Source organism: Podarcis melisellensis, assembly GCF_964234715.1.
Source record: "Podarcis melisellensis genome assembly, chromosome: 14".
In the NCBI taxonomy this organism is placed as follows: domain Eukaryota; kingdom Metazoa; phylum Chordata; class Lepidosauria; order Squamata; family Lacertidae; genus Podarcis; species Podarcis melisellensis.
The window spans coordinates 1,303,737-1,328,313 of record NC_138546.1 but is presented as its reverse complement, the minus strand read 5'-3'; the positions used below and the strand labels follow the sequence as shown (position 1 = coordinate 1,328,313).

Genomic DNA, 24,577 nt, shown 5'->3' with positions numbered 1-24,577 from the left:
AAACTGCTCTGTTATCTCTGGGTGACAGCAGTATATAAATTTAAACAACAACAAAATAATTCAGAAGGTTCTCTTGCTTCAGCTGCATCTTGTCATTCAGTGAGTTCTCCCACTCACTCACAGAGCTCCTTGAGACCATATAACACCGGTCCTGAAAGACCTACACAGACTCCCAGGACATTTCCAAGCACAATTCAAAGTGTTGGTGCTGAGCTTTAAAGCCCTAGACAGCCTCAGCCCAGTATACCTGAAGGAGTGTCTCCACCCCATCGTTCAGCCCAGACACCAAGGTCCAGCGGCGAGGGCCTTCTGGCGGTTCCCTCACTGCGAGAAGCCAAGTTACAGGGAACCAGGCAGAGGGCCTTATCGGTAGTGGCTCCTGCCCTGTGGAACACCATCCCATCAGATGTCAAAGAGAACAACTACCAGACTTTTAGAAGACATTTGAAGGCAGCCCTCTTTCGGGAAGCTTTTAATGTTTAATAGGTTATTGTATTTTAATATTCTGTTGGAAGCCGCCCAGAGTGGCTGGGGAAACCCAGCAAGACGGGCGGGGTATAAATAAATATATTGTAGTATTATTATTATTATTATTATTATTATTATTATTATTATTATTATTATTATTATTGCTGCTACCACCCGATGCCTCCCCCACCGCCACCTTTCAGAGCCAAGTCAGCTGCAAAGAATTCCTCACCGGTTCATCTTTCTTCTGCATCCAGCTGTACTTTTTGTTGGGATCCAGTTCCCGGGGCAGGCGGATGTTTTTCAAGCTGTCCATGAAGGGGTTCGAGAGGACTTCCATGAGCATCTGAGTGCTGGCAGCTAGCAGGCTCTCCAGGGTCGGGCGGGCGGCAAAACTCTCCAGACCTGCTTGAGAGGCAGTTTGGGCTTCAGTTAGAAGGATGGAGAAGTCTCAGGTTCACAGAGAAAACGGGGCAGCCCTCAGCCACACACGTCACACACAATGGCCTGGTTCGGGTGAAACAGCCAGATAATGACTTGGCTGTGTGTCCCCAGCCTTTGCTCAGATTCCCTCTCCCGGATCTCCTGGGTTTGGGACACGACTACAGTTTGGCAACAAACCAGAACTGGAAGCCCACTTCAAAGCACAACGCATGGATTTTTTTGGGGGGGTGGACCACAGGGAGAACTTCCTATCACTTTTTCATAGCTCTAGAACCCAGGTTCATTCAGTAGAGCTGAATGGTGGGCTTCTTCAACTATGGCAGTGGATTCCACAGCTTCCGTACGAATGTGTAGGGGTGGCCACTGACCTGCGCAGGTTTAAAAGAGGTTCTTGGGTACCACGATGCACAAAGGCACCAATGGCTACCAGCTGCAGTTACTACAGTCTACCTCCACTGCTGGAGGCAGCGCGCTTCTGAACACCAGGGACTGGGAACTACAAGCGGGGGGGGGGAGAGCTGTTGAGCTCAGGCCTTGCTTGTGGGCATCTCCTAGGCCTCTGCAAGAACAGGAAGCTGGTCTAGGTGGGTCCCTGGCCATTCCAAGAAAACTATACCGTATTTTTCGCTCTATAGGACGCACTTTTTCCCCTCCAAAAATGAAGGGAAAATGTGTGTGCATCCTATGGAGCAAATGCAGGCTCCTTGGCTTCGCGGTGACGCGCCTGTCCTGGAAGCCGGAGGAGGAACAGAAGGGTCTCCTTCTGTTCCTTCTCCAGCTTTGCTGAAGGGCGCTGCAGTATCTACAGTATCCCCTGCTGGCCCAGGGTGAGAACTTCAGTACATAACACTCTCTCTCTCTCCAGCGCAAGGAATGCAACCCTCTGCTCCCCAAAAACCCACCTTCTGCCTCCTGTCTCCTCTTCTCCAGCTCCAGCTCAGCGATTTCGCTCAGCAGCGTGATCCCTTGCAGGAAAGTGTGTTCCGGCGACAGGCTAGAGGACACCTCCAGGTTCACCACTGCCTCTTGGGCAACGCTGTCACCCACCAGCAGCGGGCACGCCTGGGGCAACTCGGCCGCGGCCACCAGGGCGTTCATCCCAGCCAGGGGGTCTTCCGGCTTGATATCCAGGGCTGAGACGAGGCAGGAGACCGGCTCGCTCCCGCAGCAGGGCCTCTCTGGGAGCGGTTCCTCTTCCGGAACGAGGACAGGGAATTCCCTCCCCTGCGGAGAGCGGATGTGAGGCAGCTCCAGGGACAGCGACGGCTCCTCCGCCTGCTCGGCCGGCCGGTGCAACAACGCGCCTTCGTAGTCGATGTGGACGGGGCAAGTGTCAGCGTCCGTAGCCTCTGCTTGGCTCTCCAGATCTGCAGGACAAGCCATCGCTTCATACACAGGCTGGCAGTCCTGAAGAGCTTCTGCTTCTTCCTCCTCTTCCTCTTCCTCTTCTTCATGCCTCAAGCTGCTCAAGGCCTTGCCGTGACACATGAGGAGCCCTCGGCCACCCACGTCCTGGAGCGGGCGAGCCACGGAGGCCGCCAGATCCAGGGCTCCCACGTCCTGCTTGCAGATGTCCCCATCGTGGTTTGCGTCCAGCTCCAGCTCCGTCTTCACTCGTTCTTCCAGAGGTTCCTCTTCCTCCTCTTCTTCTTCTTCCTCCTCCTCCTCTTCGTCTGCCCGCATGGGCTTCACGATTTTGGATGGGGAGAGGTGGGTGGGCTTGACTTCCGGGGAAAGGGCCAGGCCCTCGGGGTCTCCAGCGGGCAGAGGGACGTCAGGCGCCAAGCCATCTGCGTCCGAGGCGGCCGTTGGCTGGAGGAGGTATGGGTAGTGTCTTCTGAAAGAAGCCGGGAGGGCCTGGAAAGGGTATCCCGAAGGAATCTCTGCAGGGGGAGGGAAAGAGAAGCTGGGATCATGGCCAGAAAGCAAGGAGGAGGCCCAAGGACCCCCTGCCCTATCAACAAATATGGCTGACATATCTCAGCTAAAACACCCATGACACATGGCCACCCAACATTTAATGACTTTCCCCTGGCAGAAAAGAGGGTCCACGTCTTGTTTAACCGTCATGAATAGTTCCAGACACTTGTGTACCTGTAATTTATTTTCTTCGGTTTTATTTTACGCCTGCATTTGTTCAACAGAGATCTGTAACTGTACAGGGGCTATGCACATTGTCATCAGATCCTGTGCGAGAACTCTCGGATTTTACAAAATCTTGTACAAGCTTTTTCTGAAAATGAATAAAATTACTGCAAGAAAGGGAGGAAGGAGGAGTCCCTTTCTTCCCAAGGGAGAAGAATTCCTTAAGCAAACCTGGAAGGTTTTCCTTAATCACGCCCAACAAGAAGCCAGGATTCAGGATATGGGCCATTTTTCAAAAAGACAGGCAATTTTCTATCGCTTCTGTTTGCAGAGACAGGCTTGAATGTGTGTAAGAAGGGTGAGCAGGGTTTGGCAGAGGAATACAGAAATCTTAGCTGTTTTAAATGTTGTTCATCAATCGATTAGATGGGGGCGGGGAGAAAATGAATACTTCCTTAAGAAGCACCCACAATGTTTTTCGTTAAGGCATGCGTTGAGATCACCTTGCCCCACATCTGCCCCCTGGGCTGCTTTGATTGGCAGAATTGCTCCCATAATACTAGTTCTGCATTTGCAAGAACTCAATTGTTTAGTGTGGCAGACCCTACAGCCGGACACTCCCAGCCTATTGACAATGTTATAGTGAATTGTTGTCTTCCCTTTCCCCACTGCCCTGCTTACAGTTGTGACGAAAATTCCTACCTTATGAATGGTCTATTTCACCATTAAGAAAAGGAGGTCAGAAGAGGCCAGAATAGATGTAAAATGTCCCTGGATTGAGTGACTGTACTTCTTTAAGTTCTCAAAGCTCTTAACCTAGTTCAAGGTTATACTTGAGGTATACCTGAGTATACCTGAAGGAGCGTCTCCATCATTCAGCCCGGACTCTGTGAGGTCCAGCTCCGAGGGCCTTCTGGCAGTTCTCACTGCGAGAAGTGAGGTTACAAGAAACCAGGCAGAGGGCCTTCTCGGTGGTGGCGCCCACCCTGTGCAATGCCCTCCCATCAGATGTCAAGGAACAACTACCTGACTTTTAGAAGACATCTGAAGGCAGCCCTGTTTAGGGAAGTTTTTAATGTTTGAAATTTTATTCTGTTTTTAGTGTTCTGTTGGGAACCATGCAGAGTGGCTGGGGAAACCCTGCCAGATGGGCAAAGTTTAAATACTTTATTCTTCTTCTTATTATTATTATTATTACTACTACTACTACTACTATTACAGTGGTACTTCCATTTACGAACAGTCCTGTTAACAAACTATTCGGTTTACGAACTCCACAACAAACTCCGGTTTGCAGACTTTGCCTCGGTCTATGAACGGAAGCCGAATGATGGAAGGCCTCATTAGAGAAAGCGTGCATCGGTTTAAGAACGGATTTGGCTTAGGAATGAACTCTAGGAACGGATTAAGTTCGTAAACCAAGGTACCACTGTATTATGTTGTTGCTGTTGTTGTTGACCTCTGAACTAAGCCAAATGTTTAATTGATAGCTCATCAATGGAAAAACAAGACTTTAGAGCGGTCTTGCCCCAAAATGGAAACCAGACATTCTGTTTTGGCGACCACAAGCTTGGTTTGAGGAGCCATTTGGCGCCTATCTTATAGGTTTCTCCTGCTGGGTCTCCCCTCGTTTCTGCTTCACCCTCGGGGTCCCGCGTTGCATGAGAACCCCAGCCGCACATTTTTCGCGTGCCGATGACTTCTGAGTGGTGGAGGGGGAGTCTTTTGGGGGGGGAGGTGGAGAGCAGGAGAAAGCTAAGGAAGGAAGCAGCGAAGACAAGGATGCCAGGATCAAAGTGCAAGGGGGCTCCCTGCCCAGGTTTGGGCTTCCTTACCTGGGAACAAAGCCTGGTAGGGGCTGGAGGCTCCCTTCTCCATCTCCTTCTTCTCGGCATCATCAGGCTCCTCCTCTTCCTTGGGGGGGATGGCGGGGGCCGGGGGCGGAGAAGCGGGGGGTGGGCTGGAAGGGTGGGAGATGGGGGTGGCAGGGTAGGAGTAGGCCGGCTGCAGCGGGGGCTCCTCCATCTTCTGGATCACCTCCGCCTTGAGGACGGGCACAGGGGATGCCCGAGGGGACAGGGCAGGGGGGCTCCCGGCCTTGCTGTAGGAGGCAGAGGTGCTGGGCGACAGGACGGGGGGCTTCCGGCGCAGGAGGCCCGAGGCGGAGGTGGCGAGGCCGGGCTTGGCGCCGTCCAGATTCCGCTTGGACATTTTCTCCTCCATCTCTGCCCGCTGCTCGCTCGCTTTTAACCTCTCCTGCATGGGGGGCGAGAGGGCGAGAGAAGGTTGCAAAAGAATGATTAAAGGTAAAGGGACCCTTGATCATTAGGTCCAGTTGCGGACGACTCTGGGGTTGTGGTGTTCGTCTCGCTTTATTGGCCGAGGGAGCCGGCATACAGCTTCCGGGTCATGTGGCCAGCATGACTAAGCCGCTTCTGGTGAACCAGGGCAGCATACAGAAATGCTGTTTACCTTCCCGCCCGAGCGGTACCTATTTATCTACTTGCACTTTGACGTGTTTTCGAACTGCTAGGTTGGCAGGAGCAGGGACTGAGCAACTGGAGCTCACCCCGTTGCAAGGATTCGGACCGCCGACCTTCTGATCGGCAAGTCCTAGGTTCTGTGGTTTAACCCACAGTGCCACCCGCGTCCCTATTTGTATATATAGCTCACAATAAATATAGTGCACTGAAGAACCTGGAACTCTGAGCATTTCTGCTAAAGCGCCGCGAAGAATTCACGACATGAAGGTGGCAGGCCGACCTTCAGGCAACCACCTGCCCAACCAGGGGCCTGTTTTGGATTGCATCGCCGGTGGTCAAAAGCAGTCGGGGACAGTGGGAGTTGATTCCAACATTGAGGGGGCACCTTGTTGGGCAAAGCCGGTTCCTTCCGCTTCGGAAAGGAGAAAACTCTGGTGCTGTTTGGGCCTTTGGTGTCGCCAGAGCGGGTTGCCAGTTTTGCCCCTGCGCTGGGGGACTTACCACCAGTTGGGCGCTCCGGTGGAGCTCCATGGCGTGGGCGGCTTGCTGCTGCAAGATGTACAGCTCGTGCTGGCGGATTAGCTGCTGGTGAGAGAGGAGCTGCAGCTGCTGTGCGTGCTGCAAGGAGCTCCTCACCGGGGGGTACATGGCGGGCCAGAGAGGCGGCGCACGGTCCATCAGCTCCGCCGCTGTGGAGAGAGACAAGGCGAACAGGAAGTCACAACAACACCGCTACTCAAAAAACAATAAAACCACAACATATTCATAGAAGCATAGAGCTGGGAGGGTCGTCGATTCCAAAACCCTGCAATGAGACCTGTAGGTTTAGGGCACAATACAAATTCAATAAATAAGGCAGATGATGATGTGGGAATTGTTTGCCGAAAGTGGGACTCGAACCCACAGCCCTGAGATGAAGAGTCTCGCGCTCTGCCGACTGAGCATTCTCCCCCTTGGGACCCAAAGGACCACAAACAATTTTCCCCCCTGCATCTGACCACACCTTTTTGAAAAAACGTATCTTTATCCAAATCTTTATCTCCTCCACCCCAGTGGGCCAACTCTGACAGGAGTCACTGACCTGTCAATCAACTGGTGTCATGGTGTCTGGTAGGTGGGTGATCTGACCTGCCTGTCAAAGCCGACCCACAAGAGGTGGCAAGAGGGGTCTTGTTCGCTTGCAAGATAGCTCAACCCTCCATGCCTGCGGATCTCATCCTGAATATGGGGACTCCGCAGGGGTCCAAATTGAGCCCACTTTTATATACGCTCTACACAGCTGACTGTGCCCCCAAATACCCCAGTAATAAGATCATTAAGTTTGCAGATGATACAACGGTGGTTGGTTTAATCACGGTTGGAGAGGGGGAGGTGGCCTATAGGAAGGAGGTTGAGCAGTTGGCGGGGTGGTGCAGGAAAAACAACTTACTCCTTAACTTAAAGAAAACAAAAGAGATTATTGTGGACTTTAGGAAATGTATATTGAATATTCAGCCACTGATTATTGAGGGGAAGTGCGTGAAACAAGTCTCGGTGTTTCGATTTCTGGGAATGGAGTTGAGAGATGACCTAACCTGGGGAGAAAACAGCAAAGACCTGATGAAGAGAGCACAGCAGAGGTTATATTTTCTGAGAATCCTCTGGAAAAACAATCTCTCAAAGGACCTGCTGATGGCATTTTACCATTGCACTGTGGAGAGCGTATTAAATTGGTCTGTGTGTGTGGTTTGGGAGCTGCACGGTCAGCGAAAAAACAATGCTGTCCAGGGTTGTAAAGACTGCGGAGAGAATAATTGGATGCACTCTTCCCACCTTGGACCAAATCTATTCTTCCAGGTGCCATAAGAAAGCTGCAGAGATAGCGCAGGACAGTGCGCACCCCGGAAATGATCTCTTTCAGCTTCTGCCTTCTGGAAGAAGGTCCAGAGTCATAAAGACTAGGACTAGCCACCTGAGAAACAGTTTCTATCCAAATGCGATTTGGGTTTTAAACGCAGTGTAAGGTAGTCTCTATGGGAGTATATTGTATTTAATTATGGGGTATCAGAGTTTTTAGGGGGCTAACCAGGCTGGCGTAGCAGGCTTGTTGCTTTTTGAATGTCTGATGCTGATTTTTTTCAATTTCGTTGTTCTGTATGGGACAATGACAATAGAGATTATCGTATCTGATAAACAGAGGGCTCAATCCTTCTGCCTGCAGGGATCTGCTTGGGCACCGTGTTCCCCGCAGGATTGAACTCTGCCCATCAGTGATGGACAGCTGAGTGAGGTTAGGGAAAACATAGCCTTAGGGCCAAGCTGGAAGAAAGGGAAACAGCCATGGCTTGGGCCCTGGGCTCTTGAGGGTGAAGAAGGGAGTTCTAGCATCCCGAAAGCTCCTCCGTCCCAGAAAAGAGCCTTTCAAGCCATTGCTCCTCACTTAGGTACTCACCAAAGTGCGGCAGGTGCTCACTGGGGATCACAACAAGCTGGCCAGACTGAGGGTCCCTGGCAAACTGGTAGGCGGAAGGGAGCGCTCCCCCCATGCCAGCGGGGAAGCCGGGAGTCATGCCTTGGTGCAACGAAGGGTGGCCGAGACCTAAGAGAAAAAGGACTAGAGATTACTATACGTGGGGCTGCCTCGGAAGACGGTTCGGAAACTTCAGCTGGTGCAGAATTCAGCAGCTGGGTTGCTCACTGGGGCAAGACGGCTTCAGTGATCCCAGCCTGACTGCCCTGGCTGCCAATCAATTTCCAGACCCAATTCAAAGTGCTGGTTCTGACCCAAAAAGCCTTAAACAGCTCTGGACCACAATTCTCTCAAGGACCACCTCTCCCCATCTGAACCATCCCAGACCCTGTGATCACCATCCAAGGCCTTTCTTTGTGTGCCTCCTCCACAGGAGGTCCGGAGAGTGGCAACACGAGAACAGGGCCTTTTCTGCGGTCGCTCCCCATTTGTGGAAAGCTCTCCCTCTCAAGGCTCTCTTGGCGCCTTCACTACGTATCTTGAGGTGCGAGGAGAAAACCTTCCTCTTCTCCCAGGCCTTTGGCTACCATAGATTTCGGCGTATTAGGCACTGAGCATATAAGATGACCCCCCAAATTGGCAGTGCCAATTTGGGGTTTCATCTTATAAGCCCAGTCGTATATGCTGGGCAGGAGAAAGCCGCCCGCCTCCCACTGCTGCCTCGGAGGTAGTACCCAGCATATAAGACGACCCCCGACTTTTCAACCTCTTTTCCCGGGTTAAAAAGTCGTCTTGTACGCCGGAATCTACGGTAATTAAACCATCTATGGGGAGTGGGGGGGGTATTGTTTAAGTCTGTTACTATGCTATGCATTATACTGTGTTGGCCTGAATTTTAGCCGCAATTTTTTTGAAATTCCGACCATGAAAAGTTAAAGTGAGGCTTAAAGTCGCGACCTTACAAAAATGGGCTTTTACAATATCACTGTTGAAACAGACATACAGTAAAACGGAACGGGGGTGAGTGCCTGCGGAATTTTAAGGGAGCAGCTTATATTCGGGTATTGTCTTTTTTCTTTTATTCCCCTTGAATTTTAAAGGTGCGGCTTATATTCAGGTGTGGCTTATATTCGTGCCAATACGGTATATTGCAAACTGCCCTATGATCTTCCAATGAAATGTGGCATATAAGTGAATGAATGAATGAATGAATGAATGAACGAACGACCTGGCTCCCTGTCTTTGGAAACAGCAGTGCAGGAAATGGTCTGCTGGAACGAAACTGATCCAGGTGAGGCCTTCACAGATGATTTGCCCAGACGGATGCTGCCCCTCCCCACAAGAGCAGAGACCTTCTGCCTGCCCACCCACCTGCCCCTCAAGTTCGGTAGGTGCCGGTCCAATCCTACAATCCCGCCAGCGAGCGGAACCCCTGCCCCGCAGACTCACCGTAGGGATGTCCCGCCAACCACATGGAGGAGCTGCTTGTCCTGGGCAGCCACGGGTGAGTCGCTAGGTGGGATGCGGGGTCAGCGGACCACCGCCCTGAGCCAGTCAAGGGTGGGCCCCCAGTCACCATGAGGTTGGAGTTCAAACCGTTCGCAGTGCAGCCGGCAGGATGTATCCGCGCGAAGTCGGCCAGCTCTTTGCTTTCTCTAAGGGGAGGAAAGACGAGCGAATGGATTAGGAGCGAGGGCAGCCTTTGCCAACCTGGTGCCCACCAAGTGTTTAGATTATATAACTCCCATCAGCCACAAGTTTCCATAGCTATTCTAGGCTGCATCAATAGAAGTATATAGTCCTGATCAAGGGAAATCCTAGTACTGCGCTATTCTGTCTTCCTCAGACCACATCTGGAAGCCTGTGCCCAATTCTGGGCACTATATACATCTTCCCCTGGGCACACGCTCAGCCCAGGAATTTACTTTCAGTTCCACAGTCCCGACACACCTATAAATATCCGTTCTATGCAACCCTAAGCTGCCCAAATTGGAGGTGGGCTGGCTTTTTTGTTGTTTTCTTGGGAAAGTAACTGTAGATACTTTCTGCCCCCTTGTTATAAAGTGCCGGGAAGTGTCATTATGTGGTACCATATACCAAATTAATCATAACCACAGCTTAAAATGAATTATGCTATTTTAGAAAAACCAAAATCTGAATTTCAAGTTCCACATTTATTTATTAAATGTATATTCTGACCACCCTCCCAAAGTAGCCCAGGGCAGCAAACCACAAGTGATAAAATAATGAAAGTATCTTTGAAACTTTGGTGCACTGGTGTACTGCGGACATATTATAGAGCTGACATTTATTCAAAGGCACAGGAATTAAACTAAGAACATAAGGCTTTGGGACTCCCTCCTTAGAGAGGCCAAACTTGCTCCCTTCCTCTGGCGGGCAAAGATTCTTCTTATTATTATTCTGGCAGTCCTGTGGGAACTGACTGTTTTTTAAGGATAGAGCTTTGCTGTTACATTATCTGTATTTTAACGAATCTGGTTTTTGTATTGCTTTAACCCCCACAGGTAGCTTAATTGCTCGTTAACATTAACCTTTTACATGTTCTCATCTATATGTGTTTCATCTGCCTTTGTTTAAATTTTTGTGAGCCGCCTTGAGTCCTGGTTCAGGGGTGGGGGGAGACGGGATATATATGAATAAAAAGAGGAGGAGGAGGAGGAGGAGGAGGAGGAGGAGGAGGGGAGACAAAGCATGAAGCGGAGGAGGAGGAGGAAGAGAAAAAGAAGGAGAGAGAGAGAGAAAGCGAGCGAGAGAGAGAGAGGAGGAGGAGGAGAAGGAGGAGGAAAAGGAGGAGGAGGGGAACAGACCAGAGTGATCCCATCTAGTCCAGCATCCTGTTTTCCACAGTGGCCAACCAGATGCCCCAATCGGAAGCCACAAAACAGGACAGAGGGGGGCAACACCACATGTTTTTCAGAAGCAGCGGCAGGTGCATTTCCACCACCCCCATTCAGTTCCTCCTCCGCCCACCAAACGGAGACACAGAATTGTGAAGAAGCCGCCCAGCAGCCCAGGTCTTCCCTGCAGTCCAACATTCCCAGAACTTCAGCTGCCAAGCAGCTCCCCCAAGCGCAACCTGAGCCCCACGCAGCCCACCCACAGGGGCGTCACCTGAGGAGCTTCTCCTGGTCTCGTTCCAGACGACTCGCCAGGAGGTGGCTGTCTCGGTGGCGCGGGCGGTCGTCCCCACAGTCCTCGCTGGAGCGTCCATGTCCTGGAAGTCACGAGCAGAGGACAGTTGGCAAGAGACCAAGATCAACGCCGGGGGAATTGGGGTGGGTGCTGAGCACTCTAGTTCCGCCCCGCTCCCACAAAACTGTGGTTCCCAGGGTTGTTTGTGGGAAGGCCATAGCAGAGCACAAGAGGACCAACTTATGGTGCAAATCTATGTCCTGAGAGAGCCACTTCCACCTGCAGAGGAGGTGTGGTTGTGGGCTTCATGCCCAGCCTCTGTGCAATTGGGGAAATCCCCAGCAGCGTCACCTCCTGGCCAGCCAATCAGCTGGCTCTGGGGGCGGGGGCGGCCCTATTTAATGGAGGCGTGGCCAGAGATCTCCCTCTTTTGCCGCCTACCAACTGTTCCTGTTTCCCACCCTCCTGCCCTTTAAGGTTTTCGTTCTTTGACCTTGCTATGGACCTTGGTTGGTTGCCATTGAGGGACCTGGTAGGAATTTCCCCACTTGGCAAATTGGCACCAGCCACTTGGTTTTTGCCTACCTCGTAGCAAATCATCACAACTTTCTGGGTATTGGCAGTTAGGCATTGGTATTGGTATACAGTGGTACCTCTGGATATGTACTTAATTCGTTCCAGAGGTCCATTCTTAACCTGAAACTGTTCTTAACCTGAAGCACCACTTTAGCTAATGGGACCTCCAGCTGCCGCCGCACTGCCGGAGCACAATTTCTGTTCTCATCCTGAAGCAAAGTTCTTAACCTGAGGTACTATTTCTGGGTTAGTGGAGTCTGTAGCCTGAAGCGTATGTAACCTGAAGCGTCTGTAACCTGAGGTACCACTGTAGTTCTGTAGATGGAAGAGGGGAGGTAGCGCCATCACCTGCCCCACATATTGAAGGGTAGTCTGATAAAGGATTCTGGGGGGCGTGGCCCTGTCCGAAGCCTGGGGAGGTGAGGGCCCAAGGCACGCCCCCTATCAGTGACCCCAGGTAAGTTCCTAGTTGATGTGCATCAGCAGGACTCCCCCTACTGGTGGTTAACCCTTCCTGGACTTCCAGCGGACGGGCTGAAGTCAAATATAGTCAGTTAGGACCAATGCCTCAGCCAATACCGCTCATCACCTGTACCCAATAAAGTTGTGGCCTTATCTAGCCCATTAACCTTAACAATAGTGCCATGTGTCTGTATTTCCACGGGGGGAGGGGAGGAACTCATCACGCAACCAAGGTGGGCTTCCAGTTTTGGAGATGCTGAAGGGACCCCTCCTAAATCATTTGACCCGGTTAGATTGACTTGGTGGTGGCAGTAACAGCAGCTGGGAGCTGGCATTTAAAATTCCCACACTGTCCTCTGACACATCAGTTCAGCACCTTGTGGGAAATTCATGTGAAGCCCAAACACTCTCCTTCAATTCCCCACCATGTCCCAAAGCAATCTCACGTTAGGAAGCACTGCAGGGCATCAAAAAGTTGGCTTCCAGGCCCAGTCGCCTGGGATTTTTTGTTCTCTTGAGGCTGTAGGTCCTGCGGGCAGCTGCCACGTGTCAATGACCGGCTCGCAGAAGCTATGCATTAGGTATGGTGTCTTATCTACCAGGAGGCATGAAGGTGTGCAAGCTTCTGGGTCACACAGGACTCAACGTCGCGAAGAACCCAGACTGATTCACGCAACCCAGCTGGGAAGTGTATCATTTGCTTCTGGATATAGGTAGGTAGTGGTGTTGGTCTGCCATAGTCGAAACAAAATTAAAAAAATTCCTTCCAGTAGCACCTTAGAGACCCACTAAGTTTGTTACTGGTATGAGCTTTTGTGTGCATGCGCATGTTTACCTAAAGAAGTGTGCATGCGCACGAAAGCTCATATCAATAACAAACTTAGTTGGTCTCTAAGATGCTACTGGAAGGAATTTTTTGAATTTGCTTCTGGAAATGTTGTTGTCTCCCTGATAAGAGGACTGCTTTCATACAACAAGACAGATTGTGCGATGGGCTGCAGTTCTCACTCACAGGGATGTCCACAGGATTTCCTGGGCCCTGGTAAACTGTTTCTGGGTTGCACCTACCCACACCTGCAATCTATTGGCAAGAACTGCTCCTTAGGCATATGTATTGACCGTCCCTAGCCTACCTCACAGGGCTGTTGCAAAGATAAAAGGGGAGGGTGGGGAAGGCAATGTACTCAACCTTGTGCTCCTGGGTGGGAAAGCAAGCTCTAAATATATAGTGCCATTGATGGAAAGAAAACTGAACATGCACACAGCCACGAAACAGCCCCCGCCCTTTGCTTTAACTGCAAGACCTCAGAGTCCGAATATTTACAGAAGACAAAAACAATTAAAAGTTGGGAACCCTGATAAATAAAAACAACCAAAAAATACTCTAAGTACATGAAGTTTCACAACTTTGGTGTCTGGGCTACCGACTCCAAGTCTAGCCTACCTCAAAGGACGGCTATGAAAGTTTTAAAGGCGGCATGGAGGGAAGGCAAGACTGTATTTTTAATGTTTTGTTGGAAGCCGCCCAGAGTGGCTGGGGAAACCCAGCCAGATGGGTGGGGTACAAATATTTATTTATTTATTTATTTATTTATTTATTTATTTATTTATTTTATTATTGCTATTACTACTACTACTGCTATTATTATATACAGCCTTGAGCTCCTGGGATGAAAGAAAGATACAAATACATACAGTGGTACCTCGGGTTACATACGCTTCAGGTTACAGACTCTGCTAACCCAGAAATAGTGCTTCAGGTTAAGAACTTTGCTTCAGGATGAGAACAGAAATTGTGCTCCGGTGGCGTAGCAGCAGCAGCAGGAGGCCCCATTAGCTAAAGTGGTGCTTCAGGTTAAGAACAGTTTCAGGTTAAGAACGGACCTCTGGAACGAATTAAGTACGAAACCAGAGGTACCACTGCAATGCCATTCAGGTGAAGAAAAATAAACATTCACAGTGCCAGAAAACCAGCCCTCTTTCCTTGTACTGCAACATTCCCACATCCCTGATCGTTCGCTCAGTAACTTGACAACCCTGGAAATGTAAAAATGCATCCACTATATTTTTGCAAAAACTGGTTGGTCAATGCAAAATGACGATTTAAAAATCAGTATTAGCTTCCTACTAAATAACACCAGTAACACCTAAGTGAACTCTGCCTAATTGCTTTTAAAATGGGATTGGAGGAAGCGAGGGGCAGATTAACAACATAATCCTATGTCTACTCAAAAGTAAATCCTCTTCACTTCCATGGGGTTTACTCCCAGGTAAATGGGATTAGGATTGTAGCCTTGCACTAGGAAAAATGAGTCTAGGATGCTGGAAGGAGCAGATTCAATACACTCTCAGAATTAGAGGAGTAAACTGCACTGTTCAGCCGACCAGGGAAGAACGAAACTTGTATAGGTCTTTATATTTAGAAAATAGCTATCAGCACATTTTAATGGCATCATTAACTGCATGTGCACTTTTAGATTTCTTTTCAAAATTATTTGATGGACAAAAAGTACAATATGCTGCTCTTTCACATTTCAATGCCTCATATGTACACTTGGAGGGGAAAAAAAAGAATTGGCACCCAGGCTATAGTCTTAAATTCATTAAGCAGAGACATACACTTTTGCAGTGGCGTAGCGTGGGTTGTCAGCACCCGGGGCAAGGCAAGTAATTTGTGCCCCCTAACCCGTGGATTTGCGCCCCCTAACCCTAACCCCCAGATGTTGCGGCTGGTGTGGCCGGGCCCCCCTGCACCTCCCACGCTACACCACTGCACTTTTGATCTGGTTTTGATGTGCACAGCCTCCCAAGAATAAAGGAAATGAAGACCCAAAGGTTCACAAATCAGACAAGCGGGCGCACTGGAAAAAGGAAGGGAGAGCCCAACTTCTGCAGACAAAAAGTGGGGCATTATTCTCCTATGAAGGACCACTCTCCCCATCTTTAGTTGTGATTTGTGCACTGGCAGTGGGTTGACCCTGTATGACCCTTGTGCATCTCTTCCAACTCTACTGGAGCTGAAGTCTCCTAAAAAATCAGCTGTATGCGGTGTGGATTTGCTGTGGAACAGTCTTGCTTTGCACTAATTTACAGGAAAAGAAAACAGCACACCTTCAGATTGAAGTTATAGGTAGGTAGCCGTGTTGGTTTGCCGTAGTAGAAACAGAGTAAAAAAAATCCTTCCAATAGCACCTTAAAAGGTAAAGGTACCCCTGCCCGTACGGGCCAGTCGTGTCCGACTCTAGGGTTGTGCGCCCATCTCACTTAAGAGGCCGGGGGCCAGCGCTGTCCGGAGACACTTCCGGGTCACGTGGCCAGCGTGACGAAGCTGCTCTGGCGAGCCAGCACCAGCGCAGCACACGGAAACGCCGTTTACCTTCCCGCTAGAAAGCGGCACCTATTTATCTACTTGCACTTAAGGGTGTTTTCGAACTGCTAGGTGGACAGGAGCTGGGACCGAAGGACGGGAGCTCACCCCGCCATGGGGATTCGAACCGCCGACCATACGATCGGCAAGCCCTAGGCACTGAGGTTTTACCCACAGTGCCACCCGCGTCCCATAGTAGCACCTTAGAGACCAGCTAAGTTTGTTATTGGCAAGAGCTTTCATGGGTGATACAGTCATCAACAGGTTTACCACACCTATCAGCCAATAACCCATTCCCACCACCCTTCTAAGTACAGTGGGCGCTCGGGTTGCGAGCGTGATCCGTGTGGGATGCACGTTCGCAACTCGCAGCGGTGTGTCTGTGCATGTATGGGTTGCGATTCGGCGCTTCTGTGCATGTGCGACCACCGAAACCTGGAAGTATCCCGAAAAAACAACCTGAAGCATCTGTAACCTGAGGTATGACTGTAATACCACACCCCACCTTCTCACTATACAGTGGTAACTCAGGTTACATACGCTTCAGGTTACAGACTCCGCTAACCCAGAAATCGTACCTCAGGTTAAGAACTTTGCTTCAGGATGAGAACAGAAATTGTGCTCCGACGGCACAGCAGCAGCAGGAGGCCCCATTAGCTAAAGCGGTGCTTCAGGTTAAGAACAGTTTCAGGTTAAAGTACAGACCTCCAGAATGAATTAAGTTCTTAACCTGAGGTATATAAGGGTCTGGTGACTTCTGTTTCAGTGTATCTGAAGAAGTGTGCATGCACACGAAAGCTCATACCAATAACAAACTTAGTTGGTCTCTAAGGTGCTACTGGAAGGAATTTTTTTTATTTTGTTTCAACTTCAGATTGAAGATACAGTATGCTAGAGAGAAACGTTAAGTGCAACTTGGCAGCTGCGCTGTGCAAAATGGCAGGCTGCTTGGTGTTTTGGTGCTCGACGTTCATGCATTTTTGGAGGGATGAGGTGCATGACGCAATTACTCCCCAGAGATTCCCACAGTCCCTCTGCCCTCTGGAGATGGAAATGTGTATGACTTCACTCTCTCCGCTGCTGAATTCGTCGCTCATTCTGCTGAAGGGATGCAAACCCTAAAGTATGACGAGTCTAGCTAACATTTTAACAAGGCATTGCAAAAAAGGTTTGTTTGTTTGTTTTTAAACCAAATCAAGGAGAAAATCTGTTGCTGATTTTCTAGGTACAGATATTTTCCGCCCTCTAAAAAATAAGTTGAGCGACATCTCAGCAAATAGAGATCGGGAATCACACAGAGGCTATAAAGCAAGGACTCTTGGTGTGAAGAGAGGGAGAATTGCAGTTTCCAGAGGGGATCTCCTTTTGCAGGAAAAACAATCTTGTGGCACCTTCAAAGTCTAGAACACTTCTTATGGCTTGATGGTCTCGACTCCATCAGAAGCACAAAGTCCTATCCTGCATTGCAGGTACATATATTAAAGGTAAAGGTAAAGGACCCCTGACAGTTAAGTCCAGTCGCAGACGACTCTGAGGTTGCGGCGCTCATCTCGCTTTACTGGCTGAGGGAGCCGGCGTACAGCTTCCGGGTCATGTGGCCAGCATGACTAAGCCACTTCTGGCGAACCAGGGCAGCGCACAGAAACGCCGTTTACCTTCCCGCCGGAGCGGTACCTATTTATCTACTGGCACTTTGACGTGCTTTCGAACTGCTAGGTTGGCAGGAGCTGGGACTGAGCAACAGGAGCTCACCCTCTCGTGGGGATTCGAACTGCCAACCTTCCGATCGGCAAGCCCTAGGCTTTGTGGTTTACACCACAGCGCCACCTGCATAAGATACATATATTACAGAGTGTTAAACAGTCAGGTCAGAAGGAAATGAAATCATAGAATCAGAGGAGAGGAGATTCAGAAGAGTCAGCAAGGGTCATCTAGCCCAACCCTCTGCAGTCCAAGAATCTTTTGCCCAATGTGAGACTCGAATCCACAACCCTGAGATTAAGAGTACAGTGGTACCTCGGTTTAAGAACTTAATTCGTTCCAAAGGTCCGTTCTTAACCTGAAACTGTTCTTAACCTGAAGCACCACTTTAGCTAATGGGGCCTCCCACTGCCGCAGCACCGCAGGTGCACGATTTCTGTTCTCATCCTGAAGCAAAGTTCTTAACCCGAGGTACTATTTCTGGGTGAGCGGAATCTGTAACCTGAAGTGTCTGTAACCCGAGGTACCACTGTATTGTGCTCTACTGACTGAGCAAAATGCACACGGGGCTATAATTGCGTCATAAAGGGCTCACTTGCAAAATATTTTCAAAAAACCTCGCTAGTTTTGCTGGCGAAAACACGGAGAGCATATGAGGGACTGACCCTCGCTGCTTTCAGGCTCCCAAACTTCTTTGCCCAGTGACACCAAACCTTCCCTGGAACGCATGCCGGAGTCCACAACCCAAATGCGGAGTGCTTGGTGCCAGCTGATTTGGGGTTTTTGCACCTGCTAACTAAGCCCAGCCAACAGGCAGCCTCGGGGGTGCGCTCGCCGCAATGGCGCATCCACCACACTAACCCATCCTGCCACACAGTGCATTTTATTTCTTTAATGAAATGCTCAGTCGCTTTTCAGGGGGGCTGCTGGGTTGGAGTCAGCCTGGACTCAGTCTCCTGCACACAGACACACACTCCCTGCCACTCTTGCGTGGGCCAAAATGGCCTGAAACCAAACAAACAACTGGCGCGGTGTTTCTTTTTGCAAGCTACATTATTATTATTCCAAACTATTTGTTGCTGCGGCGGTTCATTGTGATGCCTGACTGCAAAAAATAAGGAGGGTGGATAACAGCCAGCATACTCTTTGCTCTCTCCCCCCCCCCACTTGCTCATAAATGTCACCCACCCCATTCCTGCAACAGGATAGGGCCCCCCCCTGCAATTTACAAGCCGGCAATTGTCTCTGGCAACTCAATGGCCGGTCTTGTCTCGATAAAATACGCCCGGCGTTTGACGCACGAAGCGCCTTCGAGATTCAATCAGTTATGCGCAGGCTAAAGCCAGAGGGGTGGGGAGCAACCTTGGCCCCTGTTGCCTCGGCAACTGATGCCCCGCATTAAAGGAGTATAGGTTTACTTGCCAAATACGAGGAGATTAGCCAAGTAAAGCCCTGGGCTTTTCTCTTAAGGGTGGGGGGAAAACGCTTCTGAGCATTCAAGCGCCCTCCACTCGGCGCAAGCGAACTAATGTTATTAGCGAAAATGTCTCTTGGCACACCGGGACGAGGGGAAAGGGGGCGGACGTGGCTGGAGAGAAAGGCAGGCCTTGTTTTCTTTCTGAAAGCCAATTCCATCGCTTAGCAACGGCCCGGGCAGCCTGGCAGAATGCGAGCCTTGTTTGCAGGCTTTTAGTTCTGCTCAGTAAATTATGTTTAACGCGGCCGGGGAGGGCGGCCGGGGTGGGGTGAGCTGTGGTGCAGAGCAAGGGTTGGGGGGCCCTCTCTCCAAAGCACCTCATACAAACAAATCCCCTCCGTGGGCTTGCAGCCACCACCCCTCCCCGTCTCCTGGCTCCAGCCAAAGCAGTGGGCCGGGGAGGGGGGGTGCTGTGGGAACCGGGTGCGAGGCGGAGTAGGGGGATGTCTGCCAGAAAAAAACGAGGCCCCGGAACAAAAGCTCTGGCCTGACCATCGGCGGCAGACGGACTGATGGATACGTCCAAGTCTGCCTCTCCCTTTCTGAAGCGCAAAGAGGGAGGGTTTGCTCCGCCAGGCCCAACGCATCTGCCTCGGAGAGCATCAGCAGCGCATCTTGGAGTGGCCAGAGAAGGAAGGAGAGGCAGGCAGGCTGCACGGCAACCAGTGAGCATGGGACGGCGCATGCCTTGCGAGCTGGCGGCAAGGAACGGCATCCTCAGCTGGCTGGAATCCTGCTCCTCTTGACTATACAGTTATACCTCATGTTACGTTTGCTTAAGGTTGCATCCCGAGGCGTAATGGAATGGGTTACTTCCAGGTTTCGCTGCTCGCGCATGCGCAGATGTGCAAAATGACATCACGCGCATGCGCAGAAGAGGCAAATCATGACCCACACGTGTGCAGGCGTGGGTTACGTTCTTTTCAGGTTGCGAACAGGCCTCCATTCGCAACCAGAGGTACCACTGCAAATTTAAGGAGCGCTCTGCAAATTCTAGAATTAAGATGCCTTCGCTCTTAAGTTTTACCTCTCTCATACTCACATGCATGCACCAGCCCCTCCCAAATCTCAGCAACCTCAGTCGGTGTGCAAAAATCCCTTTCTGAGCCAAATCCTGTGTGCATTTTAACAATACAGGTCATTTTTCATGTGGGGCTCCTAAACTTAATAACTAGCCAGTGGGCAACACAGTGGAACCTTGATTGTCGAACGTAATCCGGTCCAGAAGACCGTTCGACTTCTGAACCATCCAGCAACCGAGGCACAAAGGGCGGTCAGCAAATTCCATTGAGAAATGCACCTCGGAAGCTGTTTGACTTCTGAAAAGCGTTCAAAAACAGAGGCAATTACTTCCGGGTTTGGGGCGTTCAAAAGCCGAAACGTTTGGCTACCGAGACTCTCGAAAACCGAGGTTCCACTGTAAATACTTTTTCTCACGGAGGAGGGAGGTGAACAGACCACGCGGTCTTAATTTTGTGAGAGTTATATCCAGTGATGTTAACACCGCAAAGGCTTTCAGCCTCGACACGGCGCTGCTACACATAATTCACGCTCTAATATTTTGTGCAAAGCTTCTGTTCAATTTGGCAAATGGACCGGACTCCCTGACCTTCAAACCCAACAGTAATGTGAGTTGTCAGTTAATGCTGCTACGGGTTTGATTTTTCATCATGTCTCTCGTTCCTTTTCCTTCTCTGTTGCATAGGACACCCATGTACAACTCAAAACCCTGGTAAAGATTTGACGTTTTCATCCCCAAAAAGTTTTTGATTTGAGTTTCTACTGAAATAAGGCTGCATTTTAATGTTGTACGTTAATCTTGTCTTTAAGTTGTATTTTAATCAATGGTTTTTATACCTGGTGTTAGCTGCCCTGAGCCCGGTCTTGGCTGGGCAGGGCGGGGTATAAATAAAATTTTATTTATTTTATCATCATCATCATCATCATCATCATCACCTTGCCAACAAAGGTCCGTATAGTTAAAGCTATAGTTTTCCCAGTAGTGATGTATGGAAGTGAGAGGTGGACCATAAAGAAGGCTGATCACTGAAGAATTGATGCTTTTGAATTCTGGTGCTGGAGGAGACTCTTGAGAGTCCCATGGACTGCAAGAAGATCAAACCTCTCCATTCTGAAGGAAATCAGCCCTGAGTGCTCACTGGAAGGACAGATGCTGAAGCTGAGGCTCCAGTACCTCATGAGAAGAGAAGACTCCCTGGAAAAGACCCTGATGTTGGGAAAGATGGAGGGCACAAGGAGAAGGGACGACAGAGGACGAGATGGTTGGACAGTGTTCTCAAAGCTACAAACATGAGTTTGACCAAACTGCGGGAGGCAGTGGAAGACAGGAGGGCCTGGCGTGCTCTGGTCCAGGGGTCACGAAGAGTCGGACGCGACTAAAGAAAAATTATTATTGCCACAAAACAGTGGCTCATTTTGGCTCATTATGCTAGAAAAGGGGGCCCCCATGTCCCCAAATACTTTTTTTAAAAAAACCACTGCTCGGCGGTAGACCACATGGTTTGCATATGGACTATCCCAGCTTTGGTTCTGGGCACCTGTTGTTTAAAAGGAACCAAGCCGCAAACCCTGAGAAAAGACTCTTGGCCAAGACTCTCAAGAACTGCTGCCATTCAGGGCCTAGAATGCTGCACTCAGTGGTTCAATTCCCCTTCTAGGGCTGCTTCCAAGTTTATGGTGGAATCCAGTGTGGCTTATTCATGTGATATTATTATTATTATTATTATTATTGGTACCCCCACAGGGCTGTTGGGACCAAAAAGGCCAGACAACATTTGAACCAGATTCTCCCTCTAACAAAATAAGCCATTAAATGTTCACAGTTCACAGCCGCTGGTGGGAGGAACCTTTCGTGGTGTGTGGGTAGGCTCTCTGGTCATGTTCCTACTTCCTTTTGCTCCTCACCTGAGCACAACCAGCGCCATTTTGTTCTCAGCGGCCTATTGCCACAGATCACCCCATGATCACATTGCCACCACCTCGCTAGGAGGAGCCGGTTGCTCAAGATCTCCACATAGGACACATCACATCGAAGTGATTTCAGGGCCGTTTCCACAAAATGCAGCAAATAGCTACGTCCGGCTTTAAAATAAGAGCAATAATGCAGAGGTCTTGAGCAAGACCTGTTTTTCACTCTTGGGCAAGCTATGGTTAGGCAAAGAACGCTCTTGGATAACAGCTGAACACTGTAAACATAACAAGTACACCCAGAAATGGATTTTACCAGCAACAACAAAAGATCTAGTCTCCATTTTGCCCAGACACAACTCACTCACTCTATCTATCTATCTATCTATCTATCTATCTATCTATCATCTATCTATCTATCTATCTATCTATCTATCTATCTATCTATATCATCTATCTATCTATCGTTCAAGATGTACCCATGTATAGTGCAAAATGGCAGGCTGTGCACCGAACGCTGCACTGACACCAAAAAATCAGGTTTATCCTCTACCACAGGGATCGGCAAAGTTTTTGCGGCTTGGGCCGGTTCACAATCCCGCAGACGCCACAGTGGGCCGGAGTGTGCACACGCGCTCACACGCAGGCACAAACGCCATTTCTGATGCTTCGTCTGGCACGGAGGAGACGTGCACAGCTTCCCATTGGCTGAAGGAGCTTCCTGCAGCCAATGGGAAGCCAACTAGCATGATGGAAGGCGGTCCCCACTCTGCTCCGCGCCGGTTTAGCGTGGCGCACGGGAGCCGACTGAGCGGCCTTAGGTTGCTGACCCCTGCTCTACCACCACTGCCAACACATCATTCAGGAACCTAACTTCTACTAGGAGTTCTTGAGGAAGAAATGGGGCTCTTCAGCACAGCTCTAAGACAATTTTCCTCAAATGACCCAGCAAAGCTGAACAGGGATGCAGATATTCCAGAGGCAGGACCGTGAAACGGGGACTGTCTTGGATAAATATGCACAGCTGGAGTTTATGCCTTTAAAAATTAAAATAAAATAAAATACATACACACATACGCACGCGCACACACACAGAGGTTGTCAGCCAAGCAAACAGAAAACAAATCCAGTTAGGTCAAGTTGCTAGATCAAGTCTTATTCCTGCTCCCTCCCCAGAAAACCGCTTCTTTAGACACACACATCAGCTGAATAAACAGGTTTTGTGCTTCACTCCACACCTCCAAACCGGCCAAAAAATGCTGGGCTTTGCCACGGGGTGAACCTGCCAAAAGCCACTGGGCCTGCCTATATCCCAGACCCATGAAAAACCAGCTGAACGCCAGCCTCCTGGCTCGGCCAACACTTCCAATAAATTGCTTTTCTCAAAAAAAGAAGGAGCCGAGTGACCAACATTACAGAGAACTTAAGTGACACACAGACACAACCCTCACAATTACTCAGGCTAAAAGATGGCTACCGACGCCAACAGCAGATTTTCAGCTTGTTTTGATTGACAGTGGTCAAGAAGAGATTTGTTTCTCAAAACGCAGGAGAGACCCAGCTAGAAGGAACCGGCGGTCATTTTGCATCATTCCCTACTGAGCACAGTAGGGCTTTCTCATGAGTAAGCATATATAGGGTCAGGCAGTCTCTCTCATATGCAGTGTATATTGCACATATTTTCTCTCTCAAAAATAATAACCGTTTACTCCTTTTTGTGATATGACAGTGACACCCAATGGCCAGTCTAATTCATTGCAAGTTCAGGAGATGCCCTGTTGCATCAGTTTCTACCTCCTGGGAAATAAAAATTTGACCAGCCTCCGCTCAGTATGGGAAGAGCCATGGGTGATTACGGCACCTCTCGCAAAAATTAAATGTGGCAGTTCACAGATAAAGGGGTGCTTGTTTGAGAGACAAGCTCAGAGCCTTTGAAAAACAAAGGAGAGAGACCTTCGCAAGTAACCAGCCACGTCTCTGCGCAAGGACTTTGGGACGTCTGCAAAGGGCACAAACAAACACAGACCCCCTTTGCATGCTAGGAGAGCTTTCAGACTTAAACACACACCCTTCCGGCCTAGGGAGTTATTACTATCACTATTGGTTATTAAATTTATCAGCCGCCTTCTCTCCCCGCAGGCAACTCAAGGCGTCTTTGCAAAACCACAAAAAACCCCATATATTCCGTAGGATCAATGTGTGTGGGGGGGGGGTGCTGTGAACTCAAAAAGAAGGAATAATCTTAATTCTGCAACATGAAAATACTGAAATCTGCCTGTAAACTATAAACCCAAATGTCCATAAAACTCATTTTTTTGCATCGTTCGTTTTGCATCGTACAGCCCTGGGAAGGACCAACAGGACTTGCTGGGCACCAAAGCCCCCTCTCATGACCAACAGAAACCCCCCCAGCACATCGCCCCACACCTGCTAGACACTGCAGCACAACGCACCAGTCTTGGCCAACCTAACACTCCCTAGACATTGGGACTACAAAGTCCGACTGCCAGCCTCAGCCACAGACGTCTAGCTTTGCCAGTGAGTTGGGTGAGCTCTGAGGCCCCTTCTGAATCTATGAACCCACAGCGGCTGTGCCACACCCGCAGGGCACAGCCCCACAAGCATCGCCCATCCAGCCCAATCCATCTAATTCAGGGGTCAGCAACCTAAGGCCCATGGGCCACAAACGGCTCATAGGGGGTCATTTAACCGGCCTGTGGACCCCCGTTGCCCACTTAGTTGGCTCCTGTGCAATAATGCAGAGGTCTTGAGCAAGACCTTATTTTCACTCTTGGGCAAGCTACGGTTAGGCAAAGAACACTCTTGGACAACAGCTGAGCATTAAAAACAGAACAAGACACCCAGAAATGGATTTTCCCAGCACCACCAAAAGAACAGGCCTCCATTTTGCCCAGACACACACACACACTCACTCACTCACTCACTCACTCACTCACTCACTCTATCATCTATCTATCATCTAA

At 49.8% G+C, this 24,577-nt stretch overlaps 1 protein-coding gene across 3 annotated transcripts in view; it reads right to left on the bottom strand.

Moving 5' to 3' along the window:
* The window catches only part of TNRC18 (trinucleotide repeat containing 18), a 117,279-nt gene that overhangs the window by 44,645 nt on the left and 48,057 nt on the right, over positions 1–24,577 (bottom strand). For all 3 annotated transcript variants that reach the window (XM_081889022.1, XM_081889023.1, XM_081889024.1), the window contains exons 4-10: positions 11,062–11,164; positions 9,379–9,584; positions 7,912–8,058; positions 5,982–6,169; positions 4,833–5,253; positions 1,815–2,795; positions 701–873 (exon numbers count right to left, since the gene is read on the bottom strand). In XM_081889022.1, the coding sequence (XP_081745148.1) occupies positions 701–873; positions 1,815–2,795; positions 4,833–5,253; positions 5,982–6,169; positions 7,912–8,058; positions 9,379–9,584; positions 11,062–11,164 (2,219 nt within the window). The remainder of the gene's footprint in view (positions 1–700; positions 874–1,814; positions 2,796–4,832; positions 5,254–5,981; positions 6,170–7,911; positions 8,059–9,378; positions 9,585–11,061; positions 11,165–24,577) is intronic.